Source organism: Cervus canadensis, chromosome 17 (assembly GCF_019320065.1).
Source record: "Cervus canadensis isolate Bull #8, Minnesota chromosome 17, ASM1932006v1, whole genome shotgun sequence".
Lineage (NCBI taxonomy): Eukaryota > Metazoa > Chordata > Mammalia > Artiodactyla > Cervidae > Cervus > Cervus canadensis.
The window spans coordinates 7,406,964-7,429,932 of NC_057402.1; the positions used below are offsets into that span (position 1 = coordinate 7,406,964).

Here is a 22,969-nt window from a genome sequence, read left to right on the forward strand (position 1 = left end):
TGGCTCGGAGCCCCCGGCCCAGGGCCCAGGGCGGCCTCGGCGTCTGGGCCTCAGCTCGGAGCGTTTCCTGCCTCCCGCCCCAGCCCAGCCCCGCAGGAAGTGGCCGCCTCCTGAACAAAGGAGCCGGCGGACAATGGCCATTGAATTGGGCCGGGGCGCTCGCGCACGGACAGGCCACCAGCTGCCCGCGCTGATAAGACCACTCCGCGGACTCCACGGGCTCCTGGACCTCAGGTGGGGTCTCGCGGCCGGCGCGGCCCCGGCCCGCAGACGGGCGGCCAATGGGGAGCCAACCGGCGCCCCGCCCCCAGCAGGCTCCTCCCCCACCTGGCCCCGCCCCGCGAACGGGCGACCAACGGGAGTCAACCCTGGGCGGCCCCGCCCCCGCAGGCTCCTCCCCCGCCCGGCCCCGCCCCGCGGACGGGAGGCCAATGATGAGCCAACCCGGGGCAGGCACGCCCCCAGCAAGCTCCTCCTCCACCTGTCCCCGCCCCAGCACGCACGCCGACTGGACCTGTCGAGGGCTGCAGAAGCCGCGCTTGGGGAAGTGTTCCCTCGGAAAGCGGAGGAAGTTAGCGCCTCCTGCGTTTCCTGCGCCTACTGGAAAAGTCGGGGAGGGCGGCCCTAGCTCTCTGCGAGGGTCACGCGCGGCTCGCTGTGCTCCGAGAGTGGAGCAGGCAGCCTGATCCTCATGCCTGCCTGGGGCAGTCCTCTCGAGGCTCCCGGACACGTGGTGAACACGGTCAGCTCTGTGTACAGAGGCTCAGCGCCGAGAGCCAGCTCCAAGAGAGAGCAGTGGGGCTGAGGTCAGGAGTCAGCCCTGAGCTGGTTCTGCAGGGCCCAGGTGACCCAGGTTATCACCCCTGGTCTGGGAGGCTCTGAATGTGGCAGGGGGTGTCCGCGTCCAGGAAGGCATCGCCTGGAACCTGCAGGGAGGACAGGACTGAGAGGGGCAAGACCTAGAGGTCTGGGAGAACAAGACCGGCTCTTTCTTCCCGGTGGGATGACACAGCTCACTTCCGGGCCTCGCATGCCCCAGGCAGGGCAGGGGTCTGGGGAGCTCAGGCCTACAGCAGCCCTGTTCTGTCTGTCCAGCCATGATGGTGGCAGTGGCTGTGGATAAGGTGACCGTTGGAGCGTTTGCATGGTGACTGCCAAGGTTCTAGGGCTGGGGCTGGGTGGGGAGAGATGGTGATGGGGGTGGTGGTGCGCCAGCAGTTTGTGGCCGTGGGCAGAGTCGCATGGCGGAGTGCTGGGGCTGCAGTCACTGGGGGTGGTGCTATAAGTCAGCCCACGTAGCTCCAGGTGCTTCAGTGAGGCTGCCCAGACTGCCACTCAGTGGCCTGGGGTCATGCCCTCCAAGGAGCCAGATGACCCCTGCCAACTCCTCTAGCCCAAGAAGCTCACGTGCTGTGAGCACCCCATCTCCTGACTAACCGAGGTAACTGTGGTCACTGGGCAGGTAGACACACCTGACCTTCAGGTGGACACAGCCAGACCCTCTCGTGGACTCATGCCAACCCTGGGCTACCTGCTGTGTTGTCCTCCACCCTGTGCTGGCCCTGGCTGTGTCCTGACCTGCCTACCTTCTCCACTCCACCCTTTGATCCGAAGCCTCAGAACTGTGGCCGCCCTCCGGCCAGAGGCCACGTGGGACCCAGTGCCCACCTCGATGCCCCACCGCGGTCTCCGCAAGCATGGCCAGGTTCTCACGGGTCACATGGTGTTCCGGGAGCCATCCAGGCTGGGCCACAGACCCCCGGCCTGCGTGAGCAGCTGCCCGCCCAGCCTCTGCCCAGCACCAAGCCTGCTGCTCCAAATGCAGGAAGTGGGAGGCCCGGCGGCTTCTGACTCCCGCCCTTTATCAGCCCACGCCGCTTCCTGCGGCCCGCGCAGCCTGCACCCGCGGCGCCGGGACACCAGCTCATCAGTGACTCATCGAGAGCCTGCCCTGGAGACACCCGGGCCCACGCCCCCCTACTCCTGCCCTCAGCCCAGCCCACATCTGGCTGGCAGGGCCACCCACCGGCATCTCCCCATCTTTTAGTTCGTCCCTCCCTCCCCCATCCACAACCAGAAGGGCTGAGGTGCCCCCACCTCTTTGTGCCCCCCAGTTGCCAGTGCCCGTAGCCAGTTAAGGTGGGCAGCCAGGGCTGCAGGGCCACGGGGCTGAGCACAAGCTCCTGCTGTGAGCACAAGACCCTCTGTGGCTTGCTCCCCCCACGGGCCCCGCTGCCCCCCAAGCCCTAGGAGCACCGACACCACCCCCTCTGGGGACCCCGAGCGCTCGCCACCCCTCCCGGTGCAGTCACCCGACCCCAGGCTGGCGGCCCACCTTCCTCGTCTGGGCCCCATCATGGCCTGTCCAGCTCCTCCCTCTTCTGGTCTCAGTGTGGACCCCTCCTCCTCCAGGAAGTCTTCTGGACCGACCCCTACACCTCTCCCATCCTGGGGCCTCTCAGGGGATGCCTCCACTCCACAGAACTTGTCTCTGACCTTTCCTGAGCCCCCAGACCGCACGGGGGAACCCAGACTCTGCTGCTCACGGGGAGACCCCTCCTCCCTCACCCCAGTGCACCCCTTGCCCAGTGCGCCTGGGGACACCCGTGTGGGTCAGGACGGGAACTGAAGTTGGGGGTGGGATGGGGCAGAGAGGGCACTGGGAGGCCCATCTTGGTCTGAACTCGCAGGCACCCACTGGGCCAGATGTAAATGCTAAAAGAACTACCAGCTGTTGGGGTGGGCCCTTCCCAAACAAGTGCAGACCCCTCCCTGGAGCCAGGTCCTGTGGCACCAACCCCCACGCGTGCACGTGTGCACACGCACACACACCCTACAAGAGGGTCCTCGTGGCACACACCAGCTGTCCCACTCAGGCCCACCCTGTAGGGCTGCCTGCAGGCTGGCCAAGCAGACCCCCCTGCCACTTGCCATGCCTGTGGGGCTAGAAGTGGGCTCTGCTCAGGGTGTGCCCACGTGTGCACAATGCTCCTTTGCACCCTGTGGCCTGGCCCATGACCACCACGCCACCCCCCACCCCCAAGATTCACATTCCCAGGCTGGGTCAGTGACCATCGCTGGGAAAGTCTGTCTTTGCCCAGGGCCCAGCTGGGGTCCACTAACTGGGGGGAGGGGTGGAGTGCCATCACAGGCTGGTGAGCTTGGCGCCCAGCCCTCAAGCCGCCTCTCCATCACTGCAGGCCCTTCCGCCTGCTCCCCGGTGACAACCGCAGGGCCCTCCCGCTCAGCCCTGCCCGGAGCCCCGTCCCCCCACGGCCCCCTCGCCTCTGTCCCGCACAGTGGCTCTGTTCATGCCCACCCCTGCTGCCACATTTGCCCGCAGCATGGGGGCCGTTGCCCCGGGAGTTGTCCCTGTCCTCACGGCCAACCACAGACCCTCAGAGCTTCGGCAAGGTCTGCTGAGTAAGTAAACCCATGAACTGATGAACGGGGACTGTTTTCCAGAGCCCTGCATGTGGCTGGAAGGAACACCTGGCAGGGGCTTGTGGGGAGGGAAAGCCAGAAGTGCAAGACCCCTGGGAGATCTGTCCGGGGTCCCTGCCCCCTGCCTTCAGGTCCTGCTGGTGTGGCCCCAACTGACCCAAGACCTCCCACCCTGGGAGCGTCCCCCCAGCTGCCGGCTCAGCTCCACAGCTGCTGAGGCTGGTGGCAGGGCCCACAGCAGTCAGGCCCCTGCCGAGCCCTGCATGGGCACTTTCCCAGGCCCCACCAAGGCGGGCACCTGGCAGACAATGTCTTTATTCACTATGACCTCCGGGTGGGGGAAGCGATTACTCAGTCTGCATGGGGTGAAGGGCCTTCCTCGCCAAGGAAAGGACGGTCCCCACGCTGTCTGGCAGGGCGGCGCTGCCTCCAGCCAGCCAGGCCTCTGGGGCTCAGCTGAGTCTGCGCGGCCTCTGCAGGTGCCCCTGTGAGGTGTGGCAGCCTGCCTGGCACCTGCCGCACCGCGGCCTTCCACTGGCCTCGCCGGGGCCAAGGTGGTAGTGGCGGCCGGGCCCACCATTCTGGCCCCTGCCCTCCCGGGACCCATGTGGACCATTGTGTGGTGGCTTCCCGAGCCACGCTCCTCTCGCAGCAGGAAGGCCAGAGCGCCTTGCCTCTGCCGCCGCCCACAGCCCCTGGGAAGGGCCTGAGGCCCGCAGCCTTGGAACCCATCCCTTGGACCCCACCCCTTGCCAGCCTGGCTGGGGCCCAGGCCTCCCCAGGGACCGGTCGGCCCTCCAGGCACGTAGGCCAGGACGGCGCGGGGAGGCGCCAACCAGCCGGGGCAGCTGCTGCCTGCCCGCGAGCGACCCCGACTTGGAAGCCCCCACCCCCAGGAGGTAATGGCCTGTTGGGGCCCCCAGGGGGCCAGTGTGCACATGCAGAGGGCCGGCTGTCCTGTGGATGTGGCCACGGGGAACCAGGAGATTGTGGGGAGGACCCCTGGGCAGGGGCCCAGAACCCAAGGCAGTGAGGCGGGCAGCCACCCACCACGGGACGGATGGGCAGCAGCCACCCAGGAGCCCAGCGTCCCCGCCGGCCCGGCTGGTCCTGGGGCGCCCCCTGCTGCCCGGGGCCGGCCCTGCAGTGCGGCAGCGGCAGGGGCTCCCTGGAGGCGCAGGCGGCTGGGCTGAGGGTCTGGACTCAGGGGGTCCACTGGGCCCTGAGGCTGAGACGAGGGGTGGCCGGAGCCCCGGCGGTGGAGCCTGGGGTGACACGCGGGCCCACGGCCGGGCAGGTGCTGCTTTCTGTCCACACTGATCCCCACGGTCTTGCCGGGCAAGGGGGTCCTCAGCCCAGAACAGGGTGGGCGTGTGGGTGAGCCTGGGGCACCCACGCCGGTGGGGGTGCCACAGAGCGGGAATCCCGGGGGCAGAGCCGTCCTGGCCTACCAGCGACTGGATGGTGCATCAGAGAACAAAGACCCTGAACGGGGCTCGCGGCTTCAAAGGCAGCCTTTATTGTGCCGGGAGCAGTGTCCCCAGGGGCTGTGCTGGACCCCACCTGGGGCCTGGGAGGCGGAAGCTGGGCACTTGCCTGGCAGCCTGAGGGTGGCCGGGCAGAGGTGGCCGTGGGGCTGGGCCCCTCAAGGCAGCGTGGGCGAATCCACCCCCTGGTGACCCCAGGCCTGAACGTCCTCGCCCTCCCGGGGCCCCCTCAGCCCAGGGGGGACAGGAGCCCCCTCCCGGTCCCAGACTTGCAGCCTCACTTGGCCAGCGCTCCAGCCTGCTGAGAAATGGATGGAGGACCGGGGTGTGGAGACAGCAAAGGGGCTTGGGGAGGGCAAGAGCTGGATGGGAGGAGGGCATCGGTCCGGGGCAGCAAGACGGGGGGCTGGCCTGCACCTCGCCCAGGGCTGGGCTGTGGGAGCAGCATTTGTGTGGCTGCCAGTTGGCAGGGCACAGTGGGCGCTCAGGCTGGGCTCTAGCAGAGGGGTATTAGGGACCCTGGTTCTCAGGGGCCCCCCTGAAGCCGCCCCTCCCTCAGAGTGACCCCCCAGCGCATGCAGAGGCCGTGGTGGCAACAGGCGGCCACCAACTCTGCTGTCCATCTGGAGACCTGACCCACCTGGACACAACCGTGGGAGCCAGGAGGGCGTGGGGAGCCGCTGGGAGGGGGCAGGTATGCAGGCCGGGGCCTGGACAGGCCGGCTCGGGAGGGGGCTCCCTGCCACCTGCGGGCACCGGGGGTGTCTCGGGCCTGCCCCCCTTCTTGGGGGGCCTGAGGCAGCAAGTGGCACGACGCCGTGGCCCACACAGTCCCGCCGGGAATGGCGCCCGTGGTCTTGACTCTGTGGCCCAGAGGGGCGGGAAGGGCGCGAGGTCACGGAGCGCGGCGTGGACCAGGTGCCAGCAGGCACTGTCCTCTGTGGGCGGCGGGTGGCCCTGTCACGGGGGCCCTGTGAGGGTGCCCGAGGCACCATCAGGCCTTGGGCCCCAGAGCTCAGCCCCGCTGGGGGTGGGCCTGGGTCTCGTCAGAGCCCGGGACCTGGCACCCTGACGGTGGCCCCAGGGCCACGGGTGGAGCGGCGTGAGCGGCACCGGCGTGTCCGTGCACGCGTGTGCACCTGTGGGTGTGCAGGCCGTGCAGTCCTCTCCCGGCCGGCCCTCCTCCGCCCCCCAGGCTGCTGGGGGACGAGCTGGGAAAGCAAGACTGATGGGGAGAGCAGGACACCCTCAGGAGGGGCAGGCAGGGGGCCTGGGGAGCCCTGGCCTCCTGCTGGAGGAGGGGCAGGGCACACGGCGGGGACGGGCCGCCCTGGGCGCCGTGCACGCAGGCCGCCTCCCCCAGCCGCACCCGGGGCCATGTGGGCCCTGGTGGCCAGTCGCACGCCCTGCTCGGGCGAGGCCCCACGGAGGACCCTGCTGACCTCAACCTGAGTGGGCGCAGCTGGGGACGGGGCCTCCGCACCCTGTGCCTCGCCCGGCGGCTGCCCCACGCTTTCTCCTCCCCGGACGTGCTCGGCCCGCTCCCCCGCCCCTGGCTCAGCAGCCTCACCTCTGCAGGCCGGCCATCAGCCCCTCCTTTGTGAAGGAAGCCCTGCAGGACGGCCCCGTCTACCTCCCGGGGAAGCATCCAGCCAGACCTCTGTGTCTAGAACATGGCAGGCGCGGCCCGGCCACCCCCGCGGCCGCCAGCCCCCCGCCCCCGGAGGCTCCCAGGCTCCGGTCCAGCACAGCACCTGCTCCCCGTGCGGGGCAGGGCCCCCCGTCCACGAGGCCCCTCTAAGAGCCTCTGCCGGGGCCCAGGGCCTTCATGTGAGGGTGGGCAGTCACGGGTTCCCCAGCTGACAACCGGGCACCTGTGGAGCCTGGAGACCCCGCACCCCCCCAACCTCGCTCCTCCAGGGAGCCGGACAGGGCTGCAGACCACACACTCAGCAGGTTTCAGCTCAAGCAACCATCTTCCTGTTTCACCAGCCAACCTTCCATTCCAGCCTGCCCGGTGCCCTGGGGTCCCGGCCGAGGGGCACAGCGAGGGCCTTGAAATCCCGTGAGCCGTGATGCCCTCTGGGGTGGACACCACGGGGCCTGCCCACCTGGGGTGGGGGCTGAGCCCCCGGGGGCAGGTTGCTGTGGCTCTGCCACCGTGAGGGGTGGGTGGCCGAAGCTGGCCTGGAGGAGCGGAAGCCTCTGTGGACCCCTTGTGGGCGTCCCCCACGCAGCCATGCCCAAGGCCAGGGCAAGTGCTCTGGGCCTTCCAGCAGTGAGGCTGGCCCAGGAGGTTCCGAGTGCCGCCAAGCAGAGGGCCTCTGCCGGTCACGCCTCTGAGGACGGGGACCCAGGTGCAGCTCAGGCAGGAGGCGCCCAGACAGCTGCGCCCACATCTGCTGAGTGGTGCTGGCCGCCCCACGGGGCCGGGCGGGCTGTGGGCTGCTTGGTGCACGTCTGCGGGGCGCCCAGGCCCGGGCACAGCGGGGAGGGCCTGGCTGGGCGTCAGCTGGACACAAAGTGCTTCTCAGACGCAGTGAGGTGGCGAGGGGCGCAGGCTCCCGGCCCCCGGGGCAGAGCAGGGTCCGGACCCCGACGCCTCCACAAGCCTGGACACGCGGCTGGGACTCCCTGGGCCGCAGTTTCTCTCCACAGGACGCAGCAGAGCCACCGGCAAGGGTTCCTGGGGCAAGAGACCCAGCTCTGCCGAGAGACAGATACGCTCCTCACGTTGCTCACATCAGGGTCCCGACAGCGAGGCCACGAGATCGCGGGCAGCTGTGCCCGAGGGCCGCCGGGCAGCGGGCGCCCATCTTGTCACCAAGTCTCGGTGCTCACCAGGGGCTCACCTGAGGCCGTGGGACCCTCAGGAGCCGGTGGCGGGGCCACCAGCGGACGTGCCGGACGTGAGGTCGCCTCAGTAGCCATCGTCATCGTCCCCGTCACAGCCGTAATCTGCAGAGCGCGAGGCAGTAACCACGAGGGGTGAGGCCCGCCGCTCCCCGCCGCCCTGCCGGCCCCGCCCCCACCGACGTGGCCCTGCCGAGCGCCCGCCCGCACACACCGTTGCTGCCCATCATCTGCAGGGCGCTGACGCAGGGCTCCCCATCCTCCTCCTCCACGTCCTCCTCCTCCGCGTCCTCCTCCGCGTGGTACGACACAGGCCCGCTCTCAACCACGACGGCCGCGGGCCTGACGCGCTCGGCCTCCAGGGAGCGGGCGCTCGGGACAGAGGCCTGCAGGCGAGGCTAGGGCTAGGCAGGCACGGGCATGCTCCGGGCCACCGGGGCAGGACCGCCCTGCTGCCGGACCCTGGCTCCCGGAGCCCGGCCCCGCTGCCTGGGAGGGCGCGCCCTCCGCACACCGTTCGTGCACCCTCTTCCCCGAGGACCCCCCGCCTGGCCCAGCCCCGCCCCCCGCCAACGCACCTCTCCAAGCACCACCTTCTTTGCCGGCTGCGTCGACACCATCGGCCTCAACCTGGAAGAGCACACAGCGAGGCGGCCTCAGCGCAGGCCACGCCCCCGCCCAGGAGGACAGGCCCGGAGAGGCCTGCCTCTGACCGCACCGGGCCGGTTGTGGAGGCCAGGGACGCTGGTCTTGTCCCCGGGGGCCTCAAGTGCTGGCCCCTCAACCCCAGAGCATCCCACAGTTGCCTCCTGCACCCAGGCCTGGCCGCCCTCCACCCACCCCGACCCGGCGGGCTGGGCATGTCGCTGACAGGTGGGCCACCCTCTTGGCCTGCTCACGTCCACGCAGGGCACAGTGGGGGGGACTGGGACCCTCAGGCTGCAGCCGCCGTCGTCCTGCCTGCACTGCGCTGGACACACCCACAACAGACCCCGCAAGAGCCTCCAGCGGTGGACACCCAACAGCAGGGGTCTCTGGCTGGACCACGGGCAGCCTGCCCCGTCAGCAGCAGGGGCTGAGGGCTCTCACGGGGGCCCTGGCTCCCTGTGGCCCTGGCCGGCAGCCTGGAGGGGGAGGCGGCAGGTGAAGGCACGGCTGTGCGCAGGCTGAATCAGTCCCTGCCGCAGGACGGTTCTCCTGGGAAACGGGTGTGCGGGGCTGCGGCATCAGTGACCCCAGGGCAGGCAGAGCAGCCCGGAGTCACGGAACCCAAGAGGTGGGAGCCAGAATCATGCTCCTTAGCACCCAAGGGCCGCCCCACGAGCAGGGCGCATCAGCGGTGCAGGAGGAAGGCCAGAGGGACAGGTCTGTGTCTCGGGCCCTCCTCTCGACGTGCCCCAGAGCCGTTCACACACTGCCCCGCGGGCGGCCAGGCCTCTGAGCAGGGCCTGCGAGCACCAGGGACACTGACGGAGGAGGGGGAGGGTGGGGGTCCAGCCCCACAGAGCCCAGCACCGCCTGCCCCCCGGGAGCGCCCCGCAAGCACACCTGGGGCCAGGCGGAGCGCACGCTGACCAGTCTTGGGCCTAAAGGGAGCCGGAGGGGCGGGTGCGCAGAGCTGCCTGGACCTGTCCACGCAGGGCGGCCCACCGGCCCCAATGAGGAGGGCTCTGCGGCCGCGCTCCCGGCTTCTCCCAGCCCTGCCGGCCCTGCTGTGGTCTCCTCTCCCAGGGTGGGGCAGTGCGGGGGCTTCCAGAGCCCCTGGGTGGGCAACAGGCCTGGCCCCCTCTGCCCCGTTTCTTCAGTCAGGACCGACTCTGATGCCGCGGGCCCCGTCCAAGCCTGGAGCCCCACTCAGCTCCCAACCAGGGCGGCGGGGGCTCCAGACACTGACACTGGTTTCTGGCATGCGGGTGGTGAGTGACCCCAGCCTGTGCCCCAGGCCCACCCGGCACAGTACCTCTTGCCCACGCTGGTTGAGGGGTCTGGCCGGCTTCTCCTGGAGGGCGTCTTCCGCCGGGACAGCCTCCGGGCACTGGTCCGCTCTGTGGGCCGGGCGGCCTCCCCCTGGGAGGCCGTGTCCTCCCCGGGCGGGGGGCCATGCTCCCGGGGCGGGGGGCCATCCTCCCCGGGCGGGCCGCCCCCGCTATCCAGGCCCCGCAGCACGCTGTAGTTGATCTTGCTGGAGATTTTCTTCTGCTCCAGCATCTTCTCGATGGCCTCCCCGGCCGTGCTGGCCTGGATCGGCTCCCGGCGCTTGCAGGACTTCTTGGGCTTGAGGGAAACATAGAAATTACGCTTCCTGTGGGCCTTGGTGCCACGAACCAGCGAGGTGACAGTCAGGGCGTAGGGGGGCACCAGCCAAACTCCTGGGAAGGAGACTCACGCCGTCAGGGCTGGCTGGGGCCTCTCACCCTCCCTGGGGACACGGGCCCCTGGGTGGCCAGCGCTACCCTCTGCCCATGGCCCACCGAGCAGCCCCCAGCCGTCCTGCGCCTCAAGCGGGACCACCCAGGGCCGGGGCCGGCCGTCTGCGGGCGAGAGGCTGCCAGCACAGCCCGGAGGTGTGCGCTCAAGCCCCTGGGTGGGGGGGCACCCACCTTGTGCTCCTTGTAGATGCCCAGCTCCCTCTCCTTCGCGATTCTCGCTTCTTTCTCTGAAAGACGGAGGAGCCGGGTCAGCGAGGCCCGCGTCCCAGGCACCTGGGCGGGCACTGGGCGGGCACTCACCCTTCTGCTCCCGCAGGTACTCAGCGTTCTCCCGCATCCAGAGCTCGGCCTTCACGCGGGCTTCCGCCTCATTCAGGATGTACTAGGGCAGAACACAGGGTCACTCAGAGGGCATGCCCGGAGCTCAGCCACAGGGCTGTCCGCTTCGCGCGTGCCAGTCGGGAAGCGGGTCCCTGACCCGAGAGGGAACGTGTGTGGAGCCCGGGCTCACGGCCCGCCGTCCCCCGCCCTCCCCGAGCCAGCCCCGGGGCTACACCCCCCCAAGCAGCTCGCAGGCCCCAGGCCACGGGAGCCAGGCCCGCCAGAGTGCAGGCTCAAGGGTCCCGGAGAAGGAGCTGCGCTGACGGCCACAACAGCAGCTGAAGAACTGGCAGTGGCCACAGGCCTGAGGCAACTGCTGACAAATCAGGGGAAGGGCTTCCCGCTGCCTGCAGACTGGCATTGCCGGGCAGCCTGCTCAGAGCCCACCACCACCACAGGCCTGGGAGCCCCAGGGGGCGCAGCCCCGGCCCCCGCCCCGGGAGGCCCCGCGTGCAGGCAGCGCCTACCCGGTCGATCTCGAGGTCGTCGATGCCGCTCAGGTCCAGCTCCCCGTCCCCACAGGCATCCTCTGGGGGGAAGCACAGGCTGGACTCAGGCTCGGCCCCCCGTGGAAAGGTGCACAGCTCACCAGGGGCTGGCTCGGGGCTCGGGGCCCCAGGCGGTGCCAGGGCGGCTCCAAGCCTCTCCCCCCACGCTGCTCCCAGGGCCTCGTGGGGGAAGCAACTCTGACCCAGAGGAGACCCTGTCCTCACGCTCCTTACGGAGGAGCTTCTCAACAACGTTCCGGGGAGGGGGTCCCAGGGAGCCTCCATGACCACGCTGAGGACCCCCCAGACCTCTGGGCTGCCACCCTGCCCCCTCACTGCCCACAGCGGGGGCCCTGCTCTCGGCTGCAGCCAGGACGGCCTCTTGCTGCCCCCGGGCCCCGTGACAGCCCTCTGCTCAGTGCCCTGACCCAGGCGCCTTGCTCTCGGCTGCAGCCAGGACAGCCTCTTGCTGCCCCCGGGCCCCGTGACAGCCCTCTGCTCAGCGCCCTGACCCGGGCGCCCTGGCGCAGCAGCCCCGGGGGTGAAGCCTGCTCATGCCCAGCAGGGGAGCCTGGTCTGCGTCAGGGCCCCCATCCGCCTGCAGGGAACAGCGTGGGCATCGAATAGCATCCTGCTCACAGGGGCTCCTCACACAGAGGCCGAGCCCCCGGTGTCGGGGAGGAGACGAGGCCACGCTCGCGTGAGACGCGAGGGGACGGGCCTGCCTTCCTCGTGGGGAGGGCCCCGCGGGCACCGGAGCCCAGCAAGCAGTGCCCGTCCGTCCAGTGGAGAGGCGGCTGACGCAGGGGACGGGCGGGGGTGCCAGTCTGCCCCTGTGGCCCCCTGTGACGCGCAGCTTTGGCTTCCTGCGCTGAGGGGCAGGAAGGAGACGGTGGCCACAGCCAACCACGCTGTGGGCTCGGGCCAGTGCCAAGGGCCGCGAAGACACTGCCAAGTGCTGCGGGCACCCGGCTGCCAGCACAGCCCCTCCCAAACCTGCCCTCACACAAGGCTGCCCCTCAGCAGCTCCCACGGCCCAGCCGGGAAACCCCCGCCGCCCCAGCCCCTGGCACTCACTGGGCTCGCGGTTCGGGGAGGAGATGCATTCCCGGATGGAGTCCGAGATGCCCAGGCTGGCCGCCGTGGGCAGAGGCCCGAGCAGGGACTCCAGCGCAGGGGGCCTGCCGCCCTCCGCGGGGCCCCCCGCCGCCTCCGCGCCGCCAGAGACACCGCCTCCTAACAGCTCCTGGTAGAAGTCTTTGTTCAGGTGGCTGGCCGCGGCCTCCAGCTCCTCGTCCTCGGTGTCCTCCTCTCCGAACAAGCTGGACGTGCTGTCCTCAACGGAGCCTAGGACACAGTTTCACATGCCCCCTGTTGAGCATGCAGGAGGCCGCAGCGCCCACCCGGGGAACAGCGTTTCCACACAGCTGCACACGTTCCCAACGGCGGGCCTGTCCCCAGCGCGCCCACACCACACACGCACGATGCAACAGCCAACTCAGAACAGATCAGACACAAGCCTAACAGCTGCAAGTACAAACAAACGTTTCTGAGAAAAGATGGGAGATGGGAAGAAATGTTGACTCCAGCGTTGATAAGTCAGATTTCATCAAAAATGAGAATTCTACTTTGAAAGACACTGTTTAGGAAGACAAAAAGACAAGCTGCAGACTCATCTGCAAATCACATGTTTGACAAGGACCTGCCCCTGGATTGTGTGAGCAACTCTGAAAACACAACCCCATCACAGCTGCACAAAAGTTTGGAGCAGAGACCAGCAGGGGCGTCGCGGGCGGGCACAGGTGCGTCACCCTGTCACGACAGGTGCCTGCAGCCACGGCGAGCCCGCGGGTGCCTCCCCATCCACAGCCACAGTGCAAGGGCGGACACCACACGCCCGTGGCTGCCGCATCGGGAAGTAGCTTCTGAACCACCCGACCACGTCTCCCCGACCCAGCAATGCCACTCCCCCACATTTACCCTCGAGAAAAGGAAGCAAAGACGGACACAAATGTTCACAGTGGTTTACATGCAACAGTCCCAGAGTGCACATAAGCCAGGTCCTGTGACTGTGGATCACAACAAACTGTGGAAAATTCTTAAAGAGGTGGGAACATCAGACCACCTGACCTGCCTCCTGAGAAATCTGTGTGCAGGTCAGGAGGCAACAGTTAGAACTGGACATGGAACAACAGACTGGTTCAAAATAGATGAAGGAGTATGTCAAGGCTGTATATTGTCACCCTGCTTGTTCAGCTTATACGAACAGTACATCATGAGAAACGCTGGGCTGGATGAAGCACAAACTGGAATCAAGATCGCCGGGAGAAATATCAATAACCTCAGATAGGCAAATGACACCACCTTTATGGCAGAAAGTGAAGAGGAACTAAAGAGCCTCTTGATGAAAGTGAAAGAGGAGAGTGAAAAAGTTGGCTTAAAACTCAACATTCGGAAAACTAAGATCATGGCTTCTGGTCCCATCACTCATGGCAAATAGATGGAGAAACAATGGAAACAGTGGCTGATTTTATTTTTGGGGCTCCAAAATCACTGCAGATGGTGACTGCAGCCATGAAATTAAAAGACGTTTGCTCCTTGGAAGAAAAGCTATGACCAACCTAGATAGCACATTAAAATGCAAAGACATTACTTTGCCCATAGAGGTCCGTCTAGTCAAGGCTATGGTTTTTCCAGGAGTCACGTATGGATGTGAGAGTTGGACCATAAAGAAAGCTGAGAGCCGAAGAATTGATGCTTTTGGACTGTGGTGTTGGACAAGACTCTTAAGAGTCCTTTGGACTGCAAGGAGATCCAACTTGTCCATCCTAAAGGAAATCAGTCCTGAATATTCATTGGAAGGACTGATACTGAAGCTGAAACTCCAATTTGTTGGCTACCTGTTGCAAAGAACTGACTCATTTGAAAAGACCCTGATGCTGGGAAGGATTGAGGGCAGGAGGAGAAGGGGACGACAGAGGATGAGATGGTTGGATGGCATCACCGACTCAACAGACATGAGTTTGGGTGAACTTCAGGAGTAGTTGGTGATGGACAGGGAGGCCTGGCGTGCTGCGGTCCATGGGGTCGGCAAAGAGTCAGACACAACTGAGCGACTGAACTGACTGACTGACGGACTTCCACCTGGGACCGGACACTCGGGACCCCTGCCCCAGAGGACTGACAGGGGATGGGCCTCTCAGAGCGACAGCACGGAGCGAAAAAGCCGGAGAAGAGATGACCCCTCTCACAGAGAACTCTAGACACAACGGACTTCCAGCCGCAGGAGGCAGCTGCAGGCTGGCCTGGTCACCCACCGGCCCCTGGCCTGTGACATACGCCGCTGACCCCATGCACGGCCCCCTCACGCCCTTGCAGCCCCTCGCCTGGAAGCCCGCGCTATCAGCGCGCGTGTCACCAACAGCCCGCGGGAGGGCCTGCAGAGCGAGGACACTGGCCCGCCGAGCGGTCCCAGAGCTCGGCGCCCTGCACACACGCAGCGTGGCCTCCCGCGGGATGGCCCTTCCTCACCGCGCCCCCCAGCACCAGCCTCCTCCTCCTCGCCTTGGAGCGGCAGCTTCCCCAGGCGGGCCGTCCCGCAGCAGTGCGGGGCCGCTCAGGGGCCGGGGGTCAGAGGAAGGAGTCCACACCAAGGAGGGCGGACCAGGAGCGAGGGTGGGGTGGGACGTGGAGACGGTCCCATAAGCAGCGGCGGGTGTGGAGGACGCATCCCTGATGCTCCGGTCAGGAGGAGCCGTGAGAAGCTGGACCTGGAGCAGACCAGTGGTCCCTCCAGAGCACCGGGTGAGCATGCGGGCAGGGGCAGCGAGCCCAGCCCCGTGGCTGGGCGGCTGCAAGCAGGTGCTGGCCCAGAAACAGAGACCTCAAGAGACCACATGAAGAAAACCCGGGGACAGCACACATGCTTCCCGAGGCCCAGGGAGCGCCTCGCAAAAGGCACGCGAGCAGACACAGGGGAGCCGGGTCCTTGTGGCGAGAGAGGTCCAGGCTGGGCCGGAGAGCAGAGCCCCGCTGTGTCCAGAGGGGAACACGGGCAGGGTGGGCGGGGAGGCAGGCGGGCAGGGCAGAGACCGCCAGGCGTGCACGCAGGCTCACAGGGGACGCCCGGCACCGAAAACAAGCCAGCCTCAGCCGAAACCACCTCTGCCTGTGGGAGCATCACACAGCTGACAGCGTGGATGGGGGTCACCCTGGCAGGCACGGAGCCCAGCCCTGGTGGATGGAGCCCAGGGGGCCTGTTCCCCAAGCACCACAGGCATCTCCAACCAGCGGACCTGTGGCCACAACACAGCGGCACGGAGGAAGGACAGCGCCATCAAAGCACCCCCTCAGCACGCGGGACAAGTGTGGGCCCCCCGGCACCGCGGGAGGGACGCGGCAGGCCAGAACTGAGGGCGGAAGTCGCTGGCGGAGTGCCGAGAGGTTGCAGGGCCCATGAGTCAGCGCAAGAGCTGCTTCAGTGGGAGACTGGTAACGCAGCCAGGAAAACAAGGGCGAACCACCCAAGACACGAACGGATAACACAGGAAACTGCCAGAGACAGCACCGTCAGAAGTGCCACGAGGCGCGCTGTGTTCACGTCGGGGACAGGGTGGCTTGGGGCGTCCTGAGGGCACGGAGGCCCAGGGTGGCCCCGGGCGGGCGGGAGGCTAGCAGTGGGAGGGGCTGGGCACAGGCGGACTGCGGGGTGGCTCCGGACACGGCTGGACTCACCGTCCTTCGTCAGGCTGGCGAGCGCCCCCTTGGCCTTGGGCCGGCTGTTTTCTAGCTCAATTTCAATGGCGTCCTGGTAGGTGGTTATCTCACCTGAAGCAATAAGTTAAAAGCAAAAAGTGATCATGAACTCTGTCCCTGTAAGGCCCTGCAGCCTCTGTCCAGGGAGATGGGCGTTTACCTTCCACGTCCTCCAGCTGTTTCGACAGGACTTGTTCAAGCTGCAAAGGAAGGGCACGAGCGTTTAGTGGCGGCGGGACCAGGCCGCGGGCCCGCAGGCCTCTCGGCCCCGGGCAGGGCCCCACCCCGACAGGTGGGACGCGGCTTCAGGCCAGACAGACGCTGGGCCCTGCAGGAAGGAAGCTCCCCTGAGAACCTGTGCTGGAGCACTCGGGCAGCCTAGGGAGACCCCACGAGCAGATGAGCGGACCTGGGGCCCAAGAGCGACGGTGCCCGGTGCAGTCCACCCCGGCCACCCCCACCCCGGGTTCAGCGCCCCACCCGCCTCTCCCGGGGCTGTGCATGGATGCACGCCCTCGTCAGTCTTCGTAACGAAGTCACTGTCTGGGAGGAAGGATGGGGCACAGTGACGGCGGAGGCCACGTGCAGGGCCCACCTGCTTCAGCCGCAGTTTCCTCTGGCCAGCCGTGTAGGACGGGGGGTCGCACTCCTCCTCCAAGTCAATCTTCATAAACTCGTCCACGGTCAGCTGACTGGTGGGCGTGTCCTCGAACTCCGTGAGCCTGAAGCACACGGAGGAAATGGAATCTGGCGCCCCCGAGCAGCACAGTAACCAGCACCCAGTTAGTGAAACATCCCTCGGGGGTCGTGGGCCTGGGCCAGCGCCCACGCACGCAGCTGTGCACACGGGGCCCAGGCCTGCCCAGCAGCCTCTCGGTCCTGCTGGACTTTGAAGGCTGGCTTCCCCGGGAGCCAAGGGCAGGCCCCTCAGGGAGACCCCGGGAAGGAGGCCCCCAGTCCCAGGCTGTCCCTGCATGCAGGGCTCCTTCGTGGCAGTGAGTGAAACCATGATTAATTTTTGCCCATTTACCACACAATCTTCAAAGTGCTTAACAGAAGACTCCATAAAGAGAACTAGAGATCAAATAAGCAAACCAAACTCCTTCTACTTTGAAAGCCGCTGTAGAATATGATCTCAGCTCAAACACAGCCATCAGGGGCTCCCGACTCGGGGTAAGCGGGCTGCAGTGACCAGCGTGCCCACGACTCACTCACGCCAGGCTGAGTGGAGCTCTGGCCGGAGCTGCCACGATGACCCTGGGAACTCGCTGCCCAAGAAGCAGCTCCCCGGCCGCCCCGGGAAGGGACAGCTGCCGCCTCCGTGGATCACGCTGGCTGTGCCGGCCAGGGGATGGGCACAGCCGGTCTCAGCACCCGTTCCTGACCTGCGAGTCAGGGTGACCTCACAAGCCACTGTCCCTCTCAACCCCGGGTGGAAGGGGCCGCCACACAGACAGAGGCACTGCAGAGGGGGGCTGGCAGGGACCCAGGCAGGACCAGAGCCACCCACCTCTTGCGCAGAGTGGACTCGCACACCTTGACCACGCTGATGACCTCCTTGACAGTTCTCCGGAAATCATGCATCCTGGCTGCAACCAGAAGTGCTGGGAAGAAACACAGGGAATTCAGAAAAGGGACAGTCCAGCGACACCAGGAGCGTCCCTGGGCGCAGAGGGCTGTGACCCGCTGCAGGGCTCCGGGAGCCGCGGCGACGCTGACTTGCTCTCCTCCTGCGGGCAGTGCTGCAGGCCCGGGGCTGAGAGAACCCGGGAGCACTGGCTGTGCTGCCAGCGATTCCACGATCGTTTCAAAAACAAAGAAGGTGCCGCGTCACAGGCTCCTTTCTTAAATGCAAAAGTTAGAATTTTGTGTAACCTCTCAAAGCAAGCGTTGACGCGTGTGGGAACGTTGAGGAGACACGGGATGGACCCCGCTGCGCTGCACACGGTGACCACGACTGGCTGGCCCTCGGAAAGGCCCAGCTCTGGGCTGGAAACTGGGGACGCAGGCTCGGCGCTGGACACGCCCCCGCGCAGCCCTGACCCTGTGGGACAGGAGGGAGAGAGAGGGCCGGCGGGGCTCCAGGTCCAAAGGGGGGTGCGGGGCTGCACCTCCAGTCAGGCCTCGGGTCAAGGCTGGGAAGCCTGGAGTCCCCTTGGCTTGAGGGTCCTGCCCGCTCCCCAAGGCCGAGGAGGCCAACAGGGAGCAGGCAGAGTCCCTGAGGGCTGGGTCAGGACCGGGCAGGGGGAGCTGGGAGGCAGCTCTGGGAGGAACCCACCCGCAGCAGCCCGGCCCACTGAAGGGTGGGCACAGACTGCACTCACTCACGGCCGTGGGGTCCAGCCAGCTCAACCCCGCGCCCCCGTACCCGCCCCGCATGCCCGTACCTGCCCCGCAGAGTCCCGAGGGGCGGCGGCCCGTGTGCATCCAGTCCCTCTTCATCCTCTGCAGCAGCCTCATGGCCGTCATGGACACCTCGTGGTTCTTTTCGCCAAACTCCAGCAGGTGGGCAAAGCGTGGGATGTACAGGCAGGGGTCTGCAGGAGACACGCACCTCAGCGTGGCCCTGGGGAGACGTGCCCCTCTGCTCCCCAGCTCGGGCGTCCCTCGCCCACCCGTCTGCTGCACAAGCTCCCAGGGGCCCCTTTTCCCTGATGGGAGCCCCCCCGGACAAGCAGCCTCAGGAGCAGCTGAGGACACTGCAGCTAGAGGGCAGGACGTGTGTGCCCTGCTGTGTGAGGCGGGCCAGGCGTGCGTGTGCACCGCTCAGGCTCTGGCAGAAGCACCCATGCCTGCGGGCTGCTTCGTGGGCATCTTGCGGATTACCAGTGAGGCTGAGCAAATTTTTACGCATCCGTTTTCTGCATTTACGTTTGTGGAACAGCAGCTTAGACCTCCTGCCTCTTTGTCTGGAAGTGTGTGTGCACCTCTTAAGTGCATGTTTCTCTCTCGCTAAGGGAGCTAGCCTGGCTGGGCGGGACAGGAGCCACCCGCACGCGCACCGTCTCCGTGCGCATCGGCACTTTCCCCGCGCAGCTCTGGGTGAGAAGCGTCAGAGTGGACGAAACCAACTGAGCAATCAACCCGGCAAGCTGTCAGGCCTGCCACAGATAATGAGGAAACCATCCGGCGTCCTGTGAGAGTCCTGGGCCGAGACCTCCTTCGGACACAACCATCAAGCAAGGCTGTGTTCCTCGGGGCGGTGCCGGAGGGCTGAGGAGTAGGTTCCAGGAGGGGCCAGGCTCCGGGAGGGAGGCCCAGCAGAGAAGAGGCTGGTCGGCTCCCCTCGCGAGACCCTGGCCCTGGCCAGCACCCAGCACCGTCCTCCTGGGCTCAGCCTGACCGCCACTCCTGGCCTCGCCGCGTCTGTGAGGGCCCTGGGGACGGCTCTGGCCCCTGGCGGCCCGCGAGATCCCACAAGGAGTTCTTCCATCCTGTCAGCCTTGGCTGGCGGAAAGGACTGGGGAAGGCTTCTGAGGCTGCAGGCTGGCCGCCCTGAAGCAGCCTGGGTCCCCCGCAGCCCACAGGATTCAGGCAGACCTGCTCTGCACCTCGAGCAGATCCCAACAGCCAACCGCACAGCCAAGCATGCAGATGAGCAGGGGAGCCGTGGGGGAACGAGTCGGAGCCGCGCACTGCGCCTCCCGCACGCGCGCTCTCCCGCACGCTCCCTTTACACCCCGGGCAGGAAGGCGCTGGCCCCGTGGCCCCGCAAGGAGGAAGGGAGCCAGGCCAAGGGGAAGCAGCCGTCACACGACCGTCGCTGTCCTCAACGGACCCTCAAAGCGCCCAACTTCCTCCTCCTGTCTGTCCGGTGAGGACCCTCTCCCCTGCCTGCAGGACCCGCCCACGGCCGGCCGGCCACAGTGTGGGTCCTCTGCCACTCCCGAGTACACTTGCTTCGCTGGTGAGAGAGCTGGCCGGTGTAGGCTGACAGCAGGCAGCTAGGACCACTTAACAGACACCGCGGGACCAGCACGGCAGAGTCACGGGGCCTAGGCAGTCTGGAGCTTCACCTACTTCCACTGTGGGTATGTTAGTTTGGTGTTTTGGGGGGTGATTTCATTATGGGGAAAAAACACATATTTTAAAAGTATAATTGCTAACATTTGTAACTATTTTTCAATAAAACAAAACATATCAGAACTAAGGATTAAATTACATGCATATTAAAAGATCTTATCTTGATTTGAGTGCAAATTTGACACTGATTAATTCCTAAAATAGAAAACCGTAAGCCTAAAAGTACTGGTAAGAATTTCAAGACAAATATGCCAGCAGTCTGGGGTAGGTTTGAAGTGGACTGGGGCATTTAACGTCGGGAGAAGAGCTAGGAGAAAACGACAAACCTCAAGTACAGATCACGTGACGGGAGTTAAGTTCCCCAGTGCTCAGTTGTGTCCGGCTCTTTGCGGCCCCATGGACTGTAGTCCACCAGGCTCCTCTGTCCATGGAATTTTCCAGGCAATAATACTGGGGTGGGCTGCCATTTCCTACTCCAGAAATTCCCTAGTGCGCTTGGACAAGAACACTAAATCCAGGATACAGTGTTCATAAGAGGCAGTTACAAGTAACACAAAAGGTTGAGATCAACAGGCCGTTCTGGGCCCCTGAAGCAGGGTCACCAGGAGGAGAAGGGCAGCTGTGAAGGGCGCAGCAACAGAGAAGCCAAGGCAAGGGAGGTGTGGGGGCCAGGGCGAACGTGTTTTGGTGGAAAGGACACGGGACAGTCACACACCTGTAACACACTCGGACTCGGGAAGCACTAAATAAAGCAAAAACTGCTAGAAACAGAAATTTCCACACTTGATGCGAGATATTAACATAACTACAATGATGTGGGATTTTCAACACAACTCTCTCAAACTGGACAGCCTGGCTAGTGGGGGAAATACCAAACGGGAAACTGGATGCCATCACAGGTTCAATTCAACAACTGACTTTTAAAGTCAACGCCCTATAAAGAGTAATCATCCTTTTCCAAAGTCTGCAGAACAGTTATAAAAACTGACCGTGTATTAAAGAAACTCCCTACATCTGAGAGAACAGAAACGACACAGGACATGTCCTTTGATCTGAAGTGGAAGAATACTAAACGCTAGCAAGAGAAAGACACACAGCTCCCTCACCTCTAAACAAATCATTAGTGAGCTGGAGAACAGCTTACTAACTGTTCCTTAGAGAATGACAGACTAGAGATCTCTTCAAGAAAATCAGAGACACCAAGGGAACATGTCACACAAAGATGGGAACAATAAAGGACAGAAATGGCAGGGACCTAACGGAAGCAGAAGATATTAAGAGGTGGCAAGAATACACAGAAGAACTATACAAAAAAGATCTTCACGACCCAGATAATCACGATGGTGTGATCACTCAGAGCCAGACATCCTGGAATGTGAAGTCAAGTGGGCCTTGGGAAGCATCACTATGAACAAAGCTAGTGAAGGTGATGTAATTCCAACTGAGTTATTTCAAATCTTAAAAGATGATGCTGTTAAGGTGCTGCACTCAATATGTCAGCAAATTTGGAAAATTCAGCAGTGGCCACAGGACTGGAAAAAGTCAGTTTTCATTCCAATCCCAAAAAAGGGCACCACTAAAGAAAGTTCAAACTACCGCACATGGTAGCGAAGTAATGCTCAAAATTCTCCAAGCTAGGCTTCAACAGCACATGAACAGAGAACTTTCAGATTTCAAGCTGGATGTAGAAAAGGCACAGGAACCAGATATCAAATTTCTGACATTCACTGGACCATAGAAAAAGCAAGAGAATTCTAGAAAAACATCTACTTCTACTTCACTAACTATACTAAAATCTTTGTGTGGATCACAAAAAAATGGAAAATTCTTAAAGAGACAGATACACCAGACCACCTTACCTGCCTCCTGTGAAACTTGTATGCAGGTCAAGAAGCAACAGTTAGAACAGGGCATGAAACAATGGACCAGTTGAAAATTGGGAAAGGAGTACATCAAGGCTATATATTGTCACCCTGCTTATTTAACTTACATGCAGAGTACATCATGAGAAATGCCAGGCTTGATGAAGCACAAGCTGGAATTAAGATTGCTGGGAAAAATATCAATAACCTCAGATATACAGATGACACCACCCTTATGGCGGAAAGTGAAGAGGAACTAAAGAGCCTCTTGATGAAGGTGAAAGAGGAGAGTGAAAAAGCTTGCTTACAACTTAAACAATAAACATATACATACGTCAAATCATTACACTGTACACCTTGAACTTATACAATGTCATATGTCAATAACATCCCAGTAAAGAAAAGAGTAAAAAAACTAGCTTAAAACTCTACATTCAAAAAACAAAGATCATGGCATCCGGTCCCATCACGTCAAGGCAAACAGATGGGGAAACAATGGAAAAACAGTGACAGACTTTACTTAGGTTCCAAAATCTCCGCAGATGGTGACTGCAGCTGTGAAATTAAAAGACGCTTACTCCTTGGAAGAAAAAAAGCTATGACAAACCTAGACAATGTATTAAAAAGCAGAGACATTACTTTGCTGACAAAGGTCCAAATAGTCAAAGCTATGGTTTTTCCAGTAGTCATGTAGAGATATTAGAGCTGGACAATAAAAAAGGCTGAGTGTGAAAGAACTGACACCTTCGAACTGTGATGCTGGAGAAGACTCTTGAGAGTCCCTTGGACAGCAAGGAGATCAAACCAGTCAATCCTAAAGGAAATCAATCCTGAATATTCCTTGGAAGGACTGATGCTGAAGCTCCAATACTTTGGCTACCTGATGCGAAGAGTCAGCTCATTGGAAAAGATCCTGATGCTGGGAAAGACTGAAGGCAGGAGGAGAAGGGGATACAGAGGACGAGATGTTTGGATGACATCACCGACTCAATGGGGTCGCAAAGAGTCAGACACGACTGAGCAACTGAACAACAAAAAGAACCATCTTCTAGGTAACTTAATAGACTTAAGTGCTCCCGTAAAGACAAAATAATGAACTACACGTAGTTAAGTAAAAAACTAAAAATAAAGTGCCTATTATATTTAAAATAGGCAAAAAATGAATATCTAAATAGATGTTTCTCCAAAGAAGACATGAAGATGGCCAATGGGCACATGTAAAAATGCTCAACATCTCTAATTATTAG

General features: G+C 63.4%; 2 protein-coding genes across 8 annotated transcripts in view; one reads left to right on the top strand and one right to left on the bottom strand.

Annotated features, from left to right (window-relative positions):
* The first annotated feature begins 1,513 nt into the window (after positions 1–1,513).
* On the top strand, positions 1,514–4,477 carry LOC122454887 (leucine-rich repeat extensin-like protein 5). The gene is made up of 5 exons (XM_043489574.1): positions 1,514–2,012; positions 2,115–2,139; positions 2,245–2,608; positions 3,249–3,423; positions 3,924–4,477. The coding sequence occupies exons 1-5, from the start codon at positions 1,514–1,516 to the stop codon at positions 4,475–4,477; spliced, it is 1,617 nt and encodes a 538-aa protein (XP_043345509.1).
* A 463-nt stretch (positions 4,478–4,940) lies between these two features.
* BRF1 (BRF1 RNA polymerase III transcription initiation factor subunit) overlaps positions 4,941–22,969 on the bottom strand; it is a 58,761-nt gene continuing 40,732 nt past the window's right edge. For 5 of the 7 annotated variants that reach the window (XM_043489425.1, XM_043489420.1, XM_043489421.1 and 2 more), the window contains 13 exons: positions 18,225–18,374; positions 17,348–17,441; positions 16,433–16,559; positions 15,998–16,037; positions 15,817–15,909; positions 12,160–12,429; positions 11,062–11,123; positions 10,514–10,595; positions 10,385–10,440; positions 9,745–10,058; positions 8,363–8,414; positions 7,999–8,170; positions 4,941–7,889 (listed from right to left, as the gene is read on the bottom strand). In XM_043489425.1, the coding sequence (XP_043345360.1) occupies positions 7,852–7,889; positions 7,999–8,170; positions 8,363–8,414; positions 9,745–10,058; positions 10,385–10,440; positions 10,514–10,595; positions 11,062–11,123; positions 12,160–12,429; positions 15,817–15,909; positions 15,998–16,037; positions 16,433–16,559; positions 17,348–17,441; positions 18,225–18,374 (1,550 nt within the window). In that variant the 3' untranslated portion in view covers positions 4,941–7,851. Of the gene's footprint in view, positions 7,890–7,998; positions 8,171–8,362; positions 8,415–9,744; positions 10,059–10,384; positions 10,441–10,513; positions 10,596–11,061; positions 11,124–12,159; positions 12,430–15,816; positions 15,910–15,997; positions 16,038–16,432; positions 16,560–17,347; positions 17,442–18,224; positions 18,375–18,839; positions 21,115–22,969 lie in introns of those variants that run through there. The other 2 variants (XM_043489424.1, XM_043489423.1) reach the window with 2 other exon arrangements.